Source organism: Astatotilapia calliptera, chromosome 14 (genome assembly GCF_900246225.1).
Source record: "Astatotilapia calliptera chromosome 14, fAstCal1.2, whole genome shotgun sequence".
Taxonomy (NCBI): Eukaryota; Metazoa; Chordata; class Actinopteri; order Cichliformes; family Cichlidae; genus Astatotilapia; species Astatotilapia calliptera.
This window is the reverse complement of record NC_039315.1, coordinates 15,915,239-15,931,981: the sequence shown is the minus strand read 5'-3', so window position 1 is coordinate 15,931,981 and position 16,743 is coordinate 15,915,239. Positions and strand designations below refer to the sequence as shown.

At 40.8% G+C, this 16,743-nt stretch overlaps 1 protein-coding gene across 1 annotated transcript in view; it reads left to right on the top strand.

The window, feature by feature from the left end:
* LOC113036523 (protein jagged-1b) overlaps window positions 1-16,373 on the top strand; it is a 63,908-nt gene extending 47,535 nt beyond the window's left edge. The window contains exons 5-14 of the mRNA XM_026192923.1: window positions 253-313; window positions 1,402-1,532; window positions 2,796-2,915; window positions 3,285-3,398; window positions 6,829-6,942; window positions 10,786-10,899; window positions 11,278-11,324; window positions 12,944-13,120; window positions 14,949-15,099; window positions 15,182-16,373. Of these exons, the coding sequence (XP_026048708.1) occupies window positions 253-313; window positions 1,402-1,532; window positions 2,796-2,915; window positions 3,285-3,398; window positions 6,829-6,942; window positions 10,786-10,899; window positions 11,278-11,324; window positions 12,944-13,120; window positions 14,949-15,099; window positions 15,182-15,618 (1,466 nt within the window). The 3' untranslated portion in view covers window positions 15,619-16,373. The remainder of the gene's footprint in view (window positions 1-252; window positions 314-1,401; window positions 1,533-2,795; window positions 2,916-3,284; window positions 3,399-6,828; window positions 6,943-10,785; window positions 10,900-11,277; window positions 11,325-12,943; window positions 13,121-14,948; window positions 15,100-15,181) is intronic.
* The last annotated feature ends 370 nt before the right edge of the window (window positions 16,374-16,743 follow it).

The following is a 16,743-nucleotide window of genomic DNA, read 5'->3' as shown; positions in this document are numbered from 1 at the left end:
CTTTCTCACTTCATCTGACTTCCTCCTCGACACGACACTGATTGGACTGCAGGAAGGCAGGAAGCTCGCTCTGTTACCCCCTGCAGGTTACTGTTGATGATGAAGTTCAGGGCGTTTTCAGGGTTAATTAAAGGCATTTTTGACCCTGATATGATGTGGCAGATACTCTGACGCCATACACGCGTCTACTCCATAAAAAAACATTGTGTCATGGTATGATTCCAACCGTGTTTTGTTTTTTTGGCTTTGCAGCGGTGTGCAGGCAGGGCTGTCATCAAACCCACGGCTCTTGCGATGTACCTGGAGAATGCAAGTAAGTGTATACTTGTACCGATATAGAAAATTGGAAATATGAAATATTATTTTGACTGTTACAATATAAAAATTGAGTAATGAAAACTTTAGTCAATACCAGAAGATGACAAAAAATGTGATTTTATATGAGCAGGTTAACTTTTTAAACCAAACCCTTCAGTCATTCATTCATAAATGGCCAGCCAAATTAATGGGAGTTTTTCTTTTAATATACACTAACCTTATGTTCAAAGCATTCTGGTTGGAACAAACAGCCAATCAGGAGAAAGGTGACTTAAATATGATGAATTGAGGGACTCTACCAAGTTCAATCCAAAAATAATGCACAAAGCTGTAAATACACAAACTTAGTTCCCCTGTAAGTCCAGCAGTAGTGTTGTGGGTGTAGATTTAGTGAAGCTATTACATTAGAGGGATCTATTCTCTTTACAGATAAATTAACTTCAGTTGTAAAGTGGGGCTGAATGTACACTATATCTACAAAACCTAAGGGGCCACCTACATTGCATTACACCTGCAGGAGCTGCTTGGCTATGCCATGAAGATCCTGGTGCTCAGTTTTTACACCCAGAGAAAGTCTGGAGCTCTGTTGTTGAGCCAGCTGTAGACTGACTCTACAGCTGGTGACCCCGCTCTGTAACTTTATGTGACTTTCTACTTTGTGACTGAGTCACTGTGCTCCTTAAAAGCTTCCACTTTGCAATAATACCACTTACAGTTGATCGTGGAACAACTAGGAGGGAAGAAATTTCACAACCTGACTTGTTGCAACGACTGCATCCTATTACAGTAACACACTGGAATTCAGTGAGCTCAAAGTTTAAGAGGAGTGGCTCAACACTTTAGTCCATATTGATCTGCACACCAATGAGCTCCCACGTAAGGATTTAATTTGTGCTGTGCAGCATTTTCAAGTAACAGCTTCTTCCACAGAAGTCTAATGAAGCAAATAAAATCATCATCGAAACATCCCTCCAGGATTTCTATAACTATCATAGCAACAGCAGCTTCATAATACAGATAATGAGATTCGTGGTTGTTCCAATCTGCCTCTCTGCTCATGTTTTCTTCTTCTTTTTCTTTTAGGTGTCAATATGGCTGGAAGGGTCAGCTGTGCGACCAGTGTATGACGTTCCCAGGCTGTGTGTATGGGAGCTGCACTGAACCTTGGCAGTGTGTGTGCGACATCAACTGGGGAGGACTGCTGTGTGATAAAGGTCCGACATGTGACCCACTCCTTTTCTGTAGTAGAGAAGAAGAAAGTGTTTATGTGCGAGCGAGGGGGTTTCCACCCTTTTTTTCCAGTATCTCAGATATGCAACTGGAGTCGTTGGTGTTTAGGATACTGCGCTGGCTTGTAGACACACAGAGTGATCAATCACTAGGTAAATTTAACCACACAGCGTAGCAGGCACTATGAAATTAAAACCAAGTAAAAGTTTAGAGCCGACTAACTCTCAGCTGTCCAGCTTTACTTCTACTCAGTGACCTTTTTGCACAGTTATACAGAATTCATGATTATTCATAATTATTAATCTTATTTCTCTTATTTCTTTATGTCATGCTAAAGATACTTACTGTGTCACCTTTTTAAATTTTTGATTGTTTTCTGTATATGAACTCGTAGGTTTATAAGAGTTTGGATTCAGCAACACACTGATGGATCCTTTGTTGTCCACAAGAGCTTCCAAAGACTCATTTAACATAAAAACACAGTAGAAGACTACATCATACGTAAAGATGAAAGTGCTCTGCCGTGTATTGTATGTTGACCAATAACTCATCCTGTCTGTGTGGCTCTGAGACAAAGAGAGAGGCATTGTGTGTGCAGTCTTAGTGAGGCGTGGTTCTTCACACTTCTCTCCATGCATGATCTTCTGTATAAGATAAGATAAAAGTCCCCGAGGATTTCGAGCGTCAGTATTTTCCCACCAAACTGTAGCAAAGTTCGCCCAGCATTATCCCAGCATATGACTCCTACCTCTGTCCCAGTGTGGGAGCCTAACCAGTGCCCACGGGACAGCGTATTGTGCAGGAGAAAGGTGATAGCCTTGGGTAAGGTGAACGTGAGCGGGGCTGGGCTGGCTGCTTTTAACTAGGTGGGGTCTTAAGCTGTTTCTGCGCATTCAGAAAGGCTCTGTAAAGAGCTGCAGTGAGACAAAGAGGCCTTGGGCACCGAGGAAATGATTAAAGACAATGGAGGAACAAGCCCTGCAGCTACTGGCCTGCACAGTCAGCCCACAGAACAGACCTGGATACACCAGGTCTGTGTGTGTGTGTGTGTGTGTGTGTGTGTGTGTGTGTGTGTGTGTGTGTGTGTGTGTGTGTGTGTGTGTGTGTGTGTGTGTGTTCGCTGGATGTTTACCTGAAATAAAGTCAGACTAAGGCATCCTCATTCATTTTTCTATTCGCCCCTATGTCACTTTGTTTTTGCTCTGAGCTAAAATCTAAAAACTAAACGCATCATTTTGTGGGTTCAGATCTAAACTACTGTGGCACCCATCAGCCCTGTAAAAACGGCGGGACCTGTACGAACACAGAGCCCAACGAGTATCAGTGTGAGTGCCAGGAAGGCTTCAGAGGACGCAACTGTGACATCGGTGAGTCAACGTCAACAAACAGCAAAAGTGCTCTCAGTAATGTTTGTTTACACAAATGTAAGAGATGCACAGAGATGGCCAAGACTACTGAGTGGCACAAGGAGGAAATATCATAAATTGTTGGAGTTATTTAGAAAATTCCTACTTATAAGTCGTCTTTACATGCACACATGTTAACCCCAGTGTAGCGTGTGACTCTACAAATTCATTCTTACTTCAACGTTTGTTTTCTAGTTTGTTTATATTATATTTGTATAAGCCATTCACATTTTTCCACAATATTGCTTGTCAAAGTTAATAACCGTTATGAGAGAAAAAAACTGCACCAGCTTTTCATTTACACTTTCCTCCCCTCCTTCCTCCCTTTAGTGGAACACGCGTGCTTGTCTTCCCCGTGTATGAACGGCGCGACCTGTGTGGAAGACCAAACAGGGTTCAGCTGCATCTGTAGCGAAGGCTGGACTGGACACACCTGCACAGATGGTGATTGTCGATGCTGCTCACATTCGTGTCTTACTGAGCTGAGGGGCCGGGGCGCTGTGAGATTGTCTGTGATTGGTTATTATTGGATCAAAGCCAGCGAGTGACTCTAATCAATGCAACAGAGGAAGTTAAATTAGCCTAAACATCTTTCCCTGTGTGTGTGTGTGTGTGTGTTTGTATTTGTATCACTAGAACAATCAAGACCCTCTGTTGGAGCACTTATAATCAGCGATTGCATTAATATAAGCAGAGGTGGCACTGTGAATTATTACATGTTTTTTTGTTTCTTTTTTTAATGGCAGTAATTTGAAGGTATTTATTATCAGGTCTTTTACTCATGTGAGCTTTTTCCCATGTAATGTGATTACTTTAATCGCATAATTGGGAATTTGTGGAGTGACATCCGGTTCTCTTGCGATGTGCGTGAAAGTTAAAAAATAAGAAGTAGCAAAGTGTCTGCCAAGTGAATGTAAGCTGAGACTGCTGCTAAACACAAAAACAATACACAGTTGTGTTCTGGATTGGTGTGGCATTGTTGTTCTTGGCCTTATGTGGATGTCAGTTTACTGTACAGTAGTCTGATGTTTTTCCTAAAAATATGCAAAGCCAGACTGTCTTTACTTTAATCGCACAAAGACAAGAGCAGCCTTTAAGGGCGCTGTGACATGCAGTCTCCTCTAACACATGCTGAAGCGTTTATTCAGACTCAGATTCTGCTGGATAAACACGACATCGGGCTTTCTCTGCTTCTCCAGGTGTCAAACACGAAGAATCGGCCTGGGAAAGACTCCAATCTGATCCACTGGATGGCTTTGGAAAATATAACGAATGGCATAAATTCTGAATTTTGTAATGTATTTTTAGATGTTTTACAGCTTTTTTCTATCGGTGAATTGCACCTCTTTTCCTTTTATCAAGATGGGACAGAAATGAAATGTTAAGTTAAACACCTTTACAGTGAGAGAAAGGGGACTTTTACTAGTCCAGCCCATTTCAGATCAAAGTGGCCTCACAATGTAAAATGAGTTTGACAACCTTGAGTTTAGAGGCACAGGTTTGGAGAAATATGAAGGATATAGTCAATTCAACTCAAAATTAGCACAGTAGCACATTTTAAACAACCACAGGTGGCCAAAATCCTATGAAAGATATACAAAACATACACTGTGTAGAATAGTTGTTAATTAAACAATTACAAATACTTAATTTAAAAAAAATTTTTTTTTTTTAAATATTTTGATTTTACCTGTCTGTGGCTTGTTACAGCTGTGTGTTAGAGCTCAGTTTCATTTAAACGTAATCATTGTGACATGCAAATCAGGACAAGATGTAATTCTGCAATAGGGGTGCTGGTTTAGGTCACTCAGCTTACCCATATGTTGTAAAGCTAACACAGAGGCTCAGGTTTGCAGCTGGTCTCATTCCCAGCTTTCCCGTTATCTCGCCACTATTTTATTAACTCCATACAAAGGCTAAAAAGCACAAAAATATGAGAGCAAAAGCCATTCTGACATAAATGACAAAAGACAAATCCATTTTCAAATCTGTGCTCTGTTAGCTATAATTACAGCGGTGTGAAATGGACTTGGCAGCAAAAAAGGAGTAAGAATATAAAAAAAGATATTCATGTTCTGCATCAACCGAATGCACATAACTTCACTGCAGGGCTCCTTTCAGTGAGGCTAGTAGGATACATCTCAGGAGGGTGCCTGTTATCTATCTCGTGCTTACAGCATGTTGTCTGGAAAATAATTAGCCCAGTGAAAACCCAAACTCTGGTCTCCGGTTGTGTGGTTAGCGCAAGTTACCATGGTGAAAATAGAGGTGCCCCCCCCCCCCCCTCTGATCTCCCATAAACACAGTTTTTCTTTTTCTTTTTGTGAGTATGAAAGATGTCAAATCATTAAACGTAGCGGTTCATTCTTATATTCAGACACTGTCCCCCTTAAAAGAAAGACAGGCGGAGATATCTCCACTAACAATCACAAGTATGCATCAAGCTCAGAAATGCTGGATTGTATAGTTCCCATGATCCCAATCCTGTAATCTGGGCTTTCTCTGATGTTATCAGGGGATTTTTTTATTTTTTTTTGCGCGGGGGGGGGGGGGGGGGGGGGGGGGGGTTTGGGGTTATTTTTTTTGGGTTTATTTTTTCACTCATTATAGAAAGTTCCTTCACAGGCACAGATGACCTGATGCCTCTTTGAATTGCTTAACATCATGGTTTGGTGTAATACAAGTAAACCACACTTAAATATATGTCTGTTTGTAGGTTAAATGTTTTAAAGACTGCGTTAGTTCCCGCTCACTCAGCCGCATACATTTTTTGATCTGCACGCGGCTAAAGGTCAAGCTGAGCAGAGCTGTCAGAACAGTCTGGGTTTCTTGGTCGTGTGGTCTGCAGTGTGTGTGTGTGTGTGTGTGGGTGGGTGGGTGGGTGGGTGTGCGTGACGGCAGGTGAGATTGGATCACACGGGTTATGGTCTTTCAGAGCTGTCTGTAAACAAGAACAGTTCCACATCCTCAGCTTTCACCTCGTGCAGGATAAACAGCGCTGTGGCATGTAAACAATTCAGCAGAAAGCATTTTTATCAAAGAGTGAGAGCAGAGGGATGAACGGGGGAATAAAAGTTTTGTTTATTTTTGCTCTTGTTGTTTGTTGCTCGCTTGATTAACAGTCAGAGAGGCGGCCTATCTCTGCAGGCTATGTGTTGTGCGGGGGGGGACTCTCCAGGGAACATACAGCAAGAAGATTGTTAGGCTTGCAAGGAATGACAACCAAAACCACAACATAGCTTTGTTTTCAGACTAGATTTATATATATAACCAATATTAATTAAAGGCTTCTTTGTTTGTTATGAATTCTCCGTCTCATTTTTGGAGATGTGCCGCTAACTTGGCAGGATTATTGTTGTTCGGGGTCAGGAAAATGGAAAATGGTTCTTCTGTAGGGTTAGGTAAATGAAAAAAGGTTATGAGAGAGACAGAGATGTACACCACAGAGATATGCATGGGAAAAGTTATGATGCCCTCTTTAAGTTATGCATGGTTAACCCCTAAGTGGGGAGCTTCTCTTTGTCTGAATGTGATGTTTTTCCTGTTTTAAATTCCTTGTCAGATGGGTAGAACCACACATGGCAGCCTCATTTTTATTTCTGTCCAACCCCCGGCTTTGCCATCCTTTCCCTTATTCAAATGCACTCCTTCCTTCCTCCTCTTTGGGAAAGATTTGAGATGATTGTATTCATCACTGTTTGCACAGAAACCAGAGCAGCAGAAAGAACAAAAACACGAAAGCATCCAAGCTTCCTCACACCAATACTACCCTTCAGATCACACATGCACAAGCTGCCTCCTTAATGTTCTCACTCACGCTCCTGTCACACAGGCCAGTAAGTTCATATATATTATTCTCTGTTTGTCTTCTCAGCGGTGAAGCAGTGTGATCGCAGCCCCTGTGGCCATGGAGCAACGTGTGAAGAAGCTCCTGGAGGTTATCGCTGCCTCTGTCCACCTGGATGGACCGGCAGGACGTGCCAGCTGGGTCAGTGGGTCATCGTATGCCTGCTCTTCTTTATCTTACTATAATACAACAAATTGCTCTCTGTCTGCAAACTCCTCCCACACAATCAGGAGCTAAGCAATCAAACTTGGCACACAGGTATATCTTAGGCCCTTGAAGGTTCTTATCTATCCCGCCTACATGTTGCCTAGAAACCACATACCAATGGGCTAAAATTCCCTTTTCTTTAGCATTTATGCACCTCTATGTGTTTTTAGCTGCTGCCTTATCTGCCAAGGAGTCCTCAGAGCAGATTGATCTGCTTCTTTGATTTGACAAAGATTTTATTCATGGCAGAACCCTCCCTGTTTATCCGGGCCCACTTTGCATGTAAGGTGAATGTGTTGACCGCGACACCACAGCATCTCTGCACCTACAACACCTTAAAAAAAGCCACTGTACCAATTTCGTTTCATAATAATGTCTAATTTCTATTTATAAAACTTGAATATTATGATATATTATGACTCCATCATGTTGCCTAGCAACCTCCTGGTTGGTATGTACTAGTGTTGTAAGGTTTGCATAAATATAGTCACTTTCAGCACAGGGCCAGTAGTAGTGGATAAATAAAAGAGTAATAGAACAAATAGTAAATCATGTTAGTGTTTATTGACTTTAGTTGGATTATATCACATTTTTGTTGAATTTCTTTTACTCAAACTGATCACAGTTCATGAAAATAATGACCAGGTTAATGGTACAAGGTCCAGTTAGTATCTGCTCATGGGCACCTGCTCTGTTGTTTCATATATGCGGAGACTCAGGTTTCCATTTTTTTGAGTACTTTAAGTGTTTTTAGTCTGTGAACTGAAGTGTTGTTGACTTCACAAAAGAGAAAATAGTCTTGACTGTTCTGGAGCTTTCAGCTGGTTATTTTTTGGGATCATCTGAGCAAAATGATGGACTAACATCCACATGTAGATGTGAACATCCACATGGCTGCATATTTGTTTTGAAACCTCCGACTTGTCCACAACAATTTATATTATAATGCACCAACTACACATGACAAAAGAAGGGTAACAGGAATGACTACTCGGCCGTCAGTTCTCAGTAGAATATAATCTATGCTTTAGCCAAGCTTTCTTGTCATTTCTTTGAATAGTCTTCAGGACTAGTTTTCCAGGCTTCTTGAAGGACAAAGCTCTTCTTTGGATGTTGGCTGCCTTTTGTTCTGTTTCCTGTCAAGATGATCCCAAACTGCTCAAGTACTGTTGAAGGTCTGGGCTCAGGGGACTGATAGTGTACGACTGTGTTTTTTCAATCTTTTACTGCATGTGCAGTGTGTTTGGGATCATTGTCATGCCGAAAAATGAAGCTCCTGCCAATCAGATGCTTTTCGGATGGTATACCATGGTGGATCAAAATCTGACAAGATTGCCAACACTACTGGCTGAAATGCAGTCCCAAACTATGGGATGGCTGAAGACACTCACTGTTGTGCCTCTATCCTGACCTCCTCCGTACATGCTAACTGATACTAACTGATTTTTCCGTCCATTTCTTGGGTAATTTGGCATACCTCAGCCTTTTGTCCCTGTTTTTTCAAGTACAAGTGAAAAAAGTGTTGAAAATAGTTGGAAGATCTTTAAGAACTATTGGTCTGGCACCTTGGCTCAAAAAATATAAAGAAATGAGGGGTGGATTGAGACTTCTGCACAGTACTGTATGTGCATTTGACATCTTGACATCGTTGTCTTAAAAACCATTAAAATCTAATATTTTAAAAGGTTCAGGACTGCAATGCAAGTGTAAAAGTGTATTTTTATACTTTAGGGTGCAGAGATGATGTCTGCTAATGCTAAATCTGTACTTCTCCAGACAAGCTGCCATCACTGGGAATTAACCTGCACGGATATGTTTCGTTTGGGATCAGGATCTACAAGCTATTTGGGAAAAGTGTCACTAACAAGACAACTGATCAGAGATCCTTATTTTCAAAGGAAACTATTCATAGGAGTTTAAACAAAAATCCTCTGAGAACAAATTCAATCTGAGCTTGTTTTAAAAAGCTGGGAACGCTTGTGTTCCACTTGAAGCTAAATATGAATTTAAAGCGCAAATTAAAGAGGCAGAAAAGCCAGCAGCATGTTAATTTTCCCATCAACCCATGCTGCCTGAGAATCAGTAGTCTCTTAATGCACCGTCACGTCTCTTTGAGCTGCATTTGCTCATATTGACAAGCCTGCACCCAGAGGGTTGTTGTGTTAGATACTACAGCAGAGGGAGTATTGTATGGGCTCAGGTCAAACACACACGCACACACACACACACACACACACACACACACACACACACACACACACACACACACACAGTATATATACACATGCTGGGCTTTGGGGTGATGAAGTAAAAACTGAGACATATTTCAGGATGACAGCCTCTCCTACTCCTCGGTGTTACAGCGATATGTCACTCTGACACTTGATGATCCTCCATAGTTCCACATCACGGGCCAATGGCTCACAGTACAACACACACACGTGCGCGCACACACACACACACACAGTGTTTGGACACATGTTATAAAACTCTTTATAGCCTGAGCCTATGAGCAGAGCATCAGCAGCACCTGAAACAGTAAAAGTCAATTACACTTGCTGATCAGTTTCACTCGCTTATAGCTGATTTCTGCACCCCCATTTTCTCCCACAGCAGGATGGATCCTCAGGCTCTTACCATTGATAGCCTTTCCATATTCACACACACACCCCCACCTAAATCCTAATAGGCTTCTGGCTGACGGTAAATGGTTTAGATTACCTATAACTGACTCACTACTTCCTCTTTATTCATTGAGCATTTCTTTCTAATCCTCCTTCTATCTTTTTGGAGCCAAGCGCTCGAGGGCTCCTGGCTTCAACACTCCCAGAACAACAGAGGGTGGGAATAGGCACTGATAAACTTAAAGAAGCAGGGGGTTCTGTGCATAAACAAATAAGATGCTGCGAGGTTTTTGCTGACATGCATCTGCCCAGCAACTCTCCACTTCCAGGTTCAAGCACCCAGTGCAAAACTGAACTGTTTAAATGGTGGGTAAAGATCATTTGAACTCAGTGGGAGACATGCAGGATTTGATTTGATGGGTTTTGTGGGCTGTGCGACGCTTAGATGGAGGGATTTAGGTGATGTTTTATCTCACTGAATTAGTGCGGTGCTGTTTGTATGTTCTCCAACAAGGTTACGCTCAAATTTTGTTTTTATTAATATTGGTCTTCTGTTCTGAGGGAAAAGTACTGGCACAAACCAGGGCCACCTGAGACAGCTCTCTGCGTAATCCCCAAAATGATTTGTGTTGGAAACTGATTGTCAAACTGAATTACAGTCATTGATACAAATGAATAAAAAACACAGACATGTCCTCTGACATAAAAAAAAAAAGACATGTTTCCCCAAAAGGATCAATAAAACTAATCTGGGCTTTAAATGTTTCTCATCTCATCACCTTAATGAGATTTTATCTTAACAGGCTTCAAATGTTTAATTTCTTATTACTTAAATGTTGTGTTAACCTTTATCCAATCAACTGTCTTAGTGTGTTTTGTGTTTCTGATAGACAAAAACATATGTTTATATATCTGGAATCAGCCTTAAGTGGCTCCGTTTTTGATCCCCTCATGTTGCCTGTGCTTCCATTGTGTAAAAGTGATAATATATGCCCAGATATGTTTTTATATTATCAAAGTTAATAATTTTAACAACTTTTTGATTAGTAATTCAATAGAAGGCACTGAAAGCTGTAAACTGTGTGGGGTACTTTTAAGGAGGTATTTTATCAAAATGTAAATTTATAAAATGTTCTTTGTTTTTTTTTTTCAGACAACAATGAATGTGAGTCAAGTATCTGCATCCACGCCCGCTCTTGTCGCAACCTGATCGGAAGTTACCTGTGTGACTGCCTTCCTGGATGGACGGGGCCTAACTGTGACATCAGTAAGTGCACAAGGATGAAAAAAAGTAACGAGAAGAAGGAAAATCATTTTATAAGTAAAGAGAGAAGAGACAATCCTGCGACAGATAGTAAACCATGAAGAGCCGTTAAACAGCAGGTCTGACTCCCTGTGGGCTGGAAATCATTTTACTCCAGCTCCAGTTTCATCAATCATCCTTCACAGCGTATCACTGCAGTGCACTGAAAATGCAACAAACACTATGTAAAGGTCTCTTTTGGCTGTTCTCTCCTGTTGCTTTGTGCTAACTTTAGTCTCTTCTGCCTTCACTTTGAACATGTTTGATTACAAAGTTCATAGATATCATAGATATTCTGTGTTTGTGGGAGAAATTAATGTGGCATTCCTCGTTTCCCTGCAGGGAACAGCAGCTGTCAGGGTTTGTGTTTGAATGGTGGACGTTGTGAGGTAAGACTCCTGCCTGCCAATCTCTGTCTAATTTGCCTACAGTCTCTGCACCTGCTTCGTTGTTCTCGTCTTAAGTTTTTCACTACTCAGCATTCACATTATCTTGATCATTTTTCAGTATTTCAAGCAAAATATTGATATATAATATAATAGTCAATATGAGCTTTTAGGCATGTCAGCAGGGGCGCCACAAAGGGGAGAGGGGGACCACCCCACCACACCATGTGCCACTCCAATATTTTAAGTGGCCCCCATATGGCCACCCCACTGAAAAAAGTCTGGAGGTGTCCCTGTATGTCAGACATTATTCAGTACAAAGTTTTGAAGCTGCTGTGCTTTAGGTTAACTTAAATGTTCTCTTAAATATTATTCTGCCTGTCGCAGATCCTCTGTAACCCTCCCCAGTGCTCTTTTCTTCATGTCACACATATAAATTACACACAGTTGTGGTCAGACGATTAGATACACTCATCATGGGCATGACTGTCATGGAAATTTGGGGCTTTTAAGGTTTTTTGAACTGTTCTTTTCCTGGGTTCAATCATTGTGCAACTGTTTGAATTTATTTTCTACTTTCTCTCATCCACAAGAGCTAAGATGTATACTTAATTAAATATTTTAATAAGTGGTACTGAAAATTAATTTGATAAGACAGAGGCCTGTTAACTTCTTGTTACTGATCATGATTGACTACAACTAGCCAACATAAAAAGAAAAAGCACTCACTGGACTGATGAATACTCACGACAATGGGAATGTCCACGGGAGTTAGTGAAGCTCTAAGGAGTCCACAGTGAAGTGAGTTTTACATTACCATGGATTAAGAGGGTGCCAACCAAGAAATAAGCCCCTGCTCCAAAATCAACACAAATCAAATGCTTTCTTTTAAAAAGTTGTATGGTCAGATAAAGGTTGAACCACAATCCCAGGAGATATGTTCTTCAGGTGTGAAGGCTTTTAAATCTAAGAACACCGTACCAGCTGTGAAGAATGGAGGTGGTAGCATCATGCTTTGGGGCTCTTCTGCCACAAGTGGTAATGGTATATTGGACAAAGTCGATGGAATAATGAAGAGGAAGAACGACCTGTGAATTCTTTAACTTTGCCTCAGATCAATAGCTAGATGGTTGAAAGTTGGACACAGTTGGGTCTTCCAACAGGACAATTATCCTAAGCACACATCAAAATTGGTTTTGGACTGGATAAAGCAGGCTGACATTAAGCTCCTGGAATGGAGTCCCCATTCCTAAAAGCCAGGTCTGTGCCAGGAGACCAACCAGTTTAAATGAACTCTATAAAATCTGCCAAGAAGAGTGGTCAAACTGTTGATGATTAACGAAAGTATTTGGTTGAGGTACAACTTGCTAAGTGAAATTAACCAAAATATTAATGGGGCTGTGTGCATATAGTTGAGCATGAGTGTATCAGAGAAAACCCAGAATTAAAGTCAAACCCAATTCCTGTTTTTAAAGTCATTAAAGATAGATGCTGTACAATCATCAGCCTGGAAAAAGAACAGTTCAAGGAAGTCATTAAAAGCACAAATTTACCATGACAGTCATGCCAGTAATGAGTGGCTGTGAACATCTGACCACAACTGTATATTCTGACCCATACAGGACCAGGTGTCAGGGTCCAGATGTGTGTGTCCACCTGGATTCTCTGGAAAACACTGCCAAAATCGCCAACGTCTGTGTGATAGCGCCCCCTGTCTGCACGGAGGGCAGTGTGTGGAGAAGGATGAAAGAACAGTCACCTGCAACTGCCCCACTGGATATTCTGGAAACTTCTGTGAGGTTGGAGAACCCAATTTAATCATTTTTTAAATAATTAAAACTAAATGGGTTTTTTTTTAGTTGAACTAATGTGTGAAGATAATTTCTAGTAAAAAAGATGAAACAGGCATACAAGGTAATATTAGATGTTACAGTCTCTAAATCAAAGACTCAAGGGAACCTAACATAATCTAGCCTAGAAAGCTGCTCATATTCAATATACTTTTAATAATGTAAATATGATTACTTACAAAGAATAAACATGAATGAGGAAAATGGAAAACTTGGCAAAAATAAACAAAAGAGGAAGAAGATCATGAAACAACCATACAAAGAGCCATCAGATTCCATTTTCCCCTAAACTAATATTAATAACCTAAAATAACAGAACCAAAATCGAAAACATGACTCAACCCATAAACAAAAGCAGCAGAACGACATCACCAGTGCTGACAACGATCAGGAGACGAGGTACTGAGATGCCAACCAGCAAGCTCCGTGCTCCACCTTTTCTAGCTGTATATGCATGCCAGTGACCCTTCTGCAGCCAATCAGAGTGAGAAATGTATCAGAGGTGAAAGCAAGTTAATGAGGATGACAGAAAGATCAGAGGAAGATAATAGATGTGTGGGTGCACAGAGAGCGTGCATGACATTAGAGAATATTTCAAAAGAGTAATCCAAAAATTGATATGATGGATTTAGAAAAATTGGGATTTTTAAAATTTAGTCTTTATCAGAAGTTCATGTTACACAATGGTAAAATATGTATTTAAACCTGTTCCAGAAAGACAAACTTGAATATTTACAGTGCTGAATGTACTGCAAAGGTAAATGAAAAGCACAGTAACAAACGCATTATGCAGCTAATCTCAAGTTCAATTGGTTGGGGCGACGCGCTGTCCACATATACACTGGTATTTGGTAAACATAGCTTTAGTCTATGGATTTCAGCCTTATGTCCACACATACAACAACTGAAATGAAGATTTCGATTTAGAACGTTATCTACTTTTATCTCTGTTTTGACATCAGACTGTGCGGTTTTATCGTCTGCAGCCTTCTGATTGGCCAACATTTATGTTGCATAGAACCTAATGTTGTGCCTTTTTCTTTTTCATGTGGATGGAGATATTTTACAAAACAAAAGCAGAAAATCACTTTTAAAAAAAAGTAATACATGGACATGGACCTGAGTATAAATAAAACAGGCGATGATATCATGAACAAATGTAGAACAAGCTTATAATTAAAAATAAAATACAGAATAAAAATGGATTGAAAACTATAGACAGCACATCAGATGTTATTATTTATACCAAGAATAAACATGATTCGAGCATGTATAGCCCTATCAGAAGTACATTAAAGAGTCCACAGAAGTAAAACTTTTTAACAAAAGCCAAACAGTAAATAAACGTTTTTATAATATTGTAGAGCCCTCCTAGCTCCAAGTTTAATGCTGAAATTTGTTAACTGTAAAGTGATTAGTTGAAAATCTCAAGTAATTACGTAAAATAACAAATCTAAAATATTCAGGTTTATATATCCAGTGTCTTTAGTCTTTCAACTTTCAAGTTCATTTTTGTTTGTTTATTTATTTTTGTTTAACAATCCCTGCTGAGCTACAGGAGAAGTCACACTATTAGGAGGAAATTTTACACCAAAAAGTTTAAAAATGCTAAAACTTTAAAAAAAATAATTGGTTATAAATGAACATTTGAGTTTTAGCATTGAAAGTGAAGTAAGAAGAGATCTTTTAAAGATCCAATCAGAAACTTCACTGGAGGTTAGAGAGAAGTGGATATATCTCTTAACTGTCTTATTGTTTTGTTTTTCCAATATTTCAGGTCGTGTTGGACTTGTGCAATCCCAACCCCTGTCAACAAGGCCTGCAGTGTCACATAATAGATGGCAGGAACACATGCATCTGTCCTGACGGTAACTATGGTGACGAGTGCATGAGCCTCAAAAATCCCTGCATTGGTCACCACTGTCAAGGTGAGACAAATACTTGTGCATCTTTAAACGTATAAAATCTTGATGAACTCTGGTCTGATCTTTGACGTCTCCACACCTGAAGGCGCCATGTCTGACTCAGCACACGGGGGCCTGAGCTTCTACATGATCCTGGTGGGAGTCTTAGCTCTGCTGACGGTCTGTGGCTGTGCCTCCTGTGCCTTCATCCTGTCCCACCTCCATCGGAAGCGGAAAAAGCAGCAGGCTGTCCCGCAGGAAGAAGGCATCAACAACCAGAGGGAGTTTGTCAACCTCATCAGAAACGTGGACCGTCCGGTGCCCCAGCTGCCCGCTGCCGCCCCTCTCACAAACCCTCCAGCCCCTGCCCCCGTCTCACGTTGCTACGAGGAGATTGAACTGACCCTACCACCCTCCCCGGCCCCTTCACACCCTTCCCCAGCACTAAAGCCAGCACATGCTGCCAAACTGGACATTTCAAACCAGGAGAGGGAGAAGTTGAACCGCCTCCACTATGCAGATAACCAAGAGCTGGAGGTCTGACCCCATGCTGACCTTTTAAAGCCCTGAGGAGCTGTTTTTTAAATTTACTTTGCGTCCTTAGCACTCTTTTGCTCACAGGACCCCTTCTCCAGTTACTTGCACTGTGTCGATGTTGCAGATATAAAAATTAAAGGTGACCCTCTGACCTTTATAAACACAGATGGCTGTGCTCAGACACCAGAGGAACAAAGGCTGCTAAGCGGAGGGGTCGAAAGAGCGTCGTCGCCATCGTCTTTGGACCTTCTTAACGGCCATGAAAAAGCAGCACAGGCATAAAGTTGAGCTGAAAGACTCAACAGTAAACTGAAAACTTAAAGACTTACAGACTTGCCTTTGAGTGCCTGTGAAACTGTCAAGAGTAAACAGAGGATCTTCCTCCATTTGAGTCCTGATACATTTCCTGTTCGGTGTTGCCATCTGACTGTTGTCCAAACCTCCACCGACAGAAAGGATCAGTGAACAGATGCCTATTTAACATTTTTTTTGTGTGTGTGGCTGTGTGTAAGTGTGTGTGAGAGTGAACAAAAGACTGGATATAGTTAGTTTTTGTGAGAGGGGAAACATTTCACTCTGCTTAGAGTGAAAGTGCATCCTCCTGAACCAAAGGCTTGCAAGCCTCCTGAGAACATTTTAAAAACTATACACTGATGCCTATTTTGTCATGTAATACTGCAGTTTGCCCGAGATGTATGGTTTTTATCATACTTGTGTGTAACATGGTTGTTTTTGTACATAAATAATATTGTACATATTGATGCCCTTTTTGTACTGTGATTCATTCTGGAAGTATCACTGTATTACTGTCCCCTGTTTTTCCCCTTATACTTTCCATTTGGAGCAACCAGCACATGTGGAATGTAATAAAAGTGCATTTACCAACTCTTTTATACCTTTTATTAAACACCAGGGTTTAGTTGTCCAAAATAATCCCTGTGAGCCAAAAGCTTAGGCTTCAGACAGCTCTAAACTCTCTGTTCCAGACAGTTTTCCCTTAGGTCTGAATAATGAGAGGAAGAGCAGACAACCCTAACATGGTCAACTGCTGTTCAGCTCTTCTGTTTTTGAGGGGCAGCTAATCAGAGGAAAGCTGGTATAAAGAGGGAGGAGCTAAAGATGACAAGATAA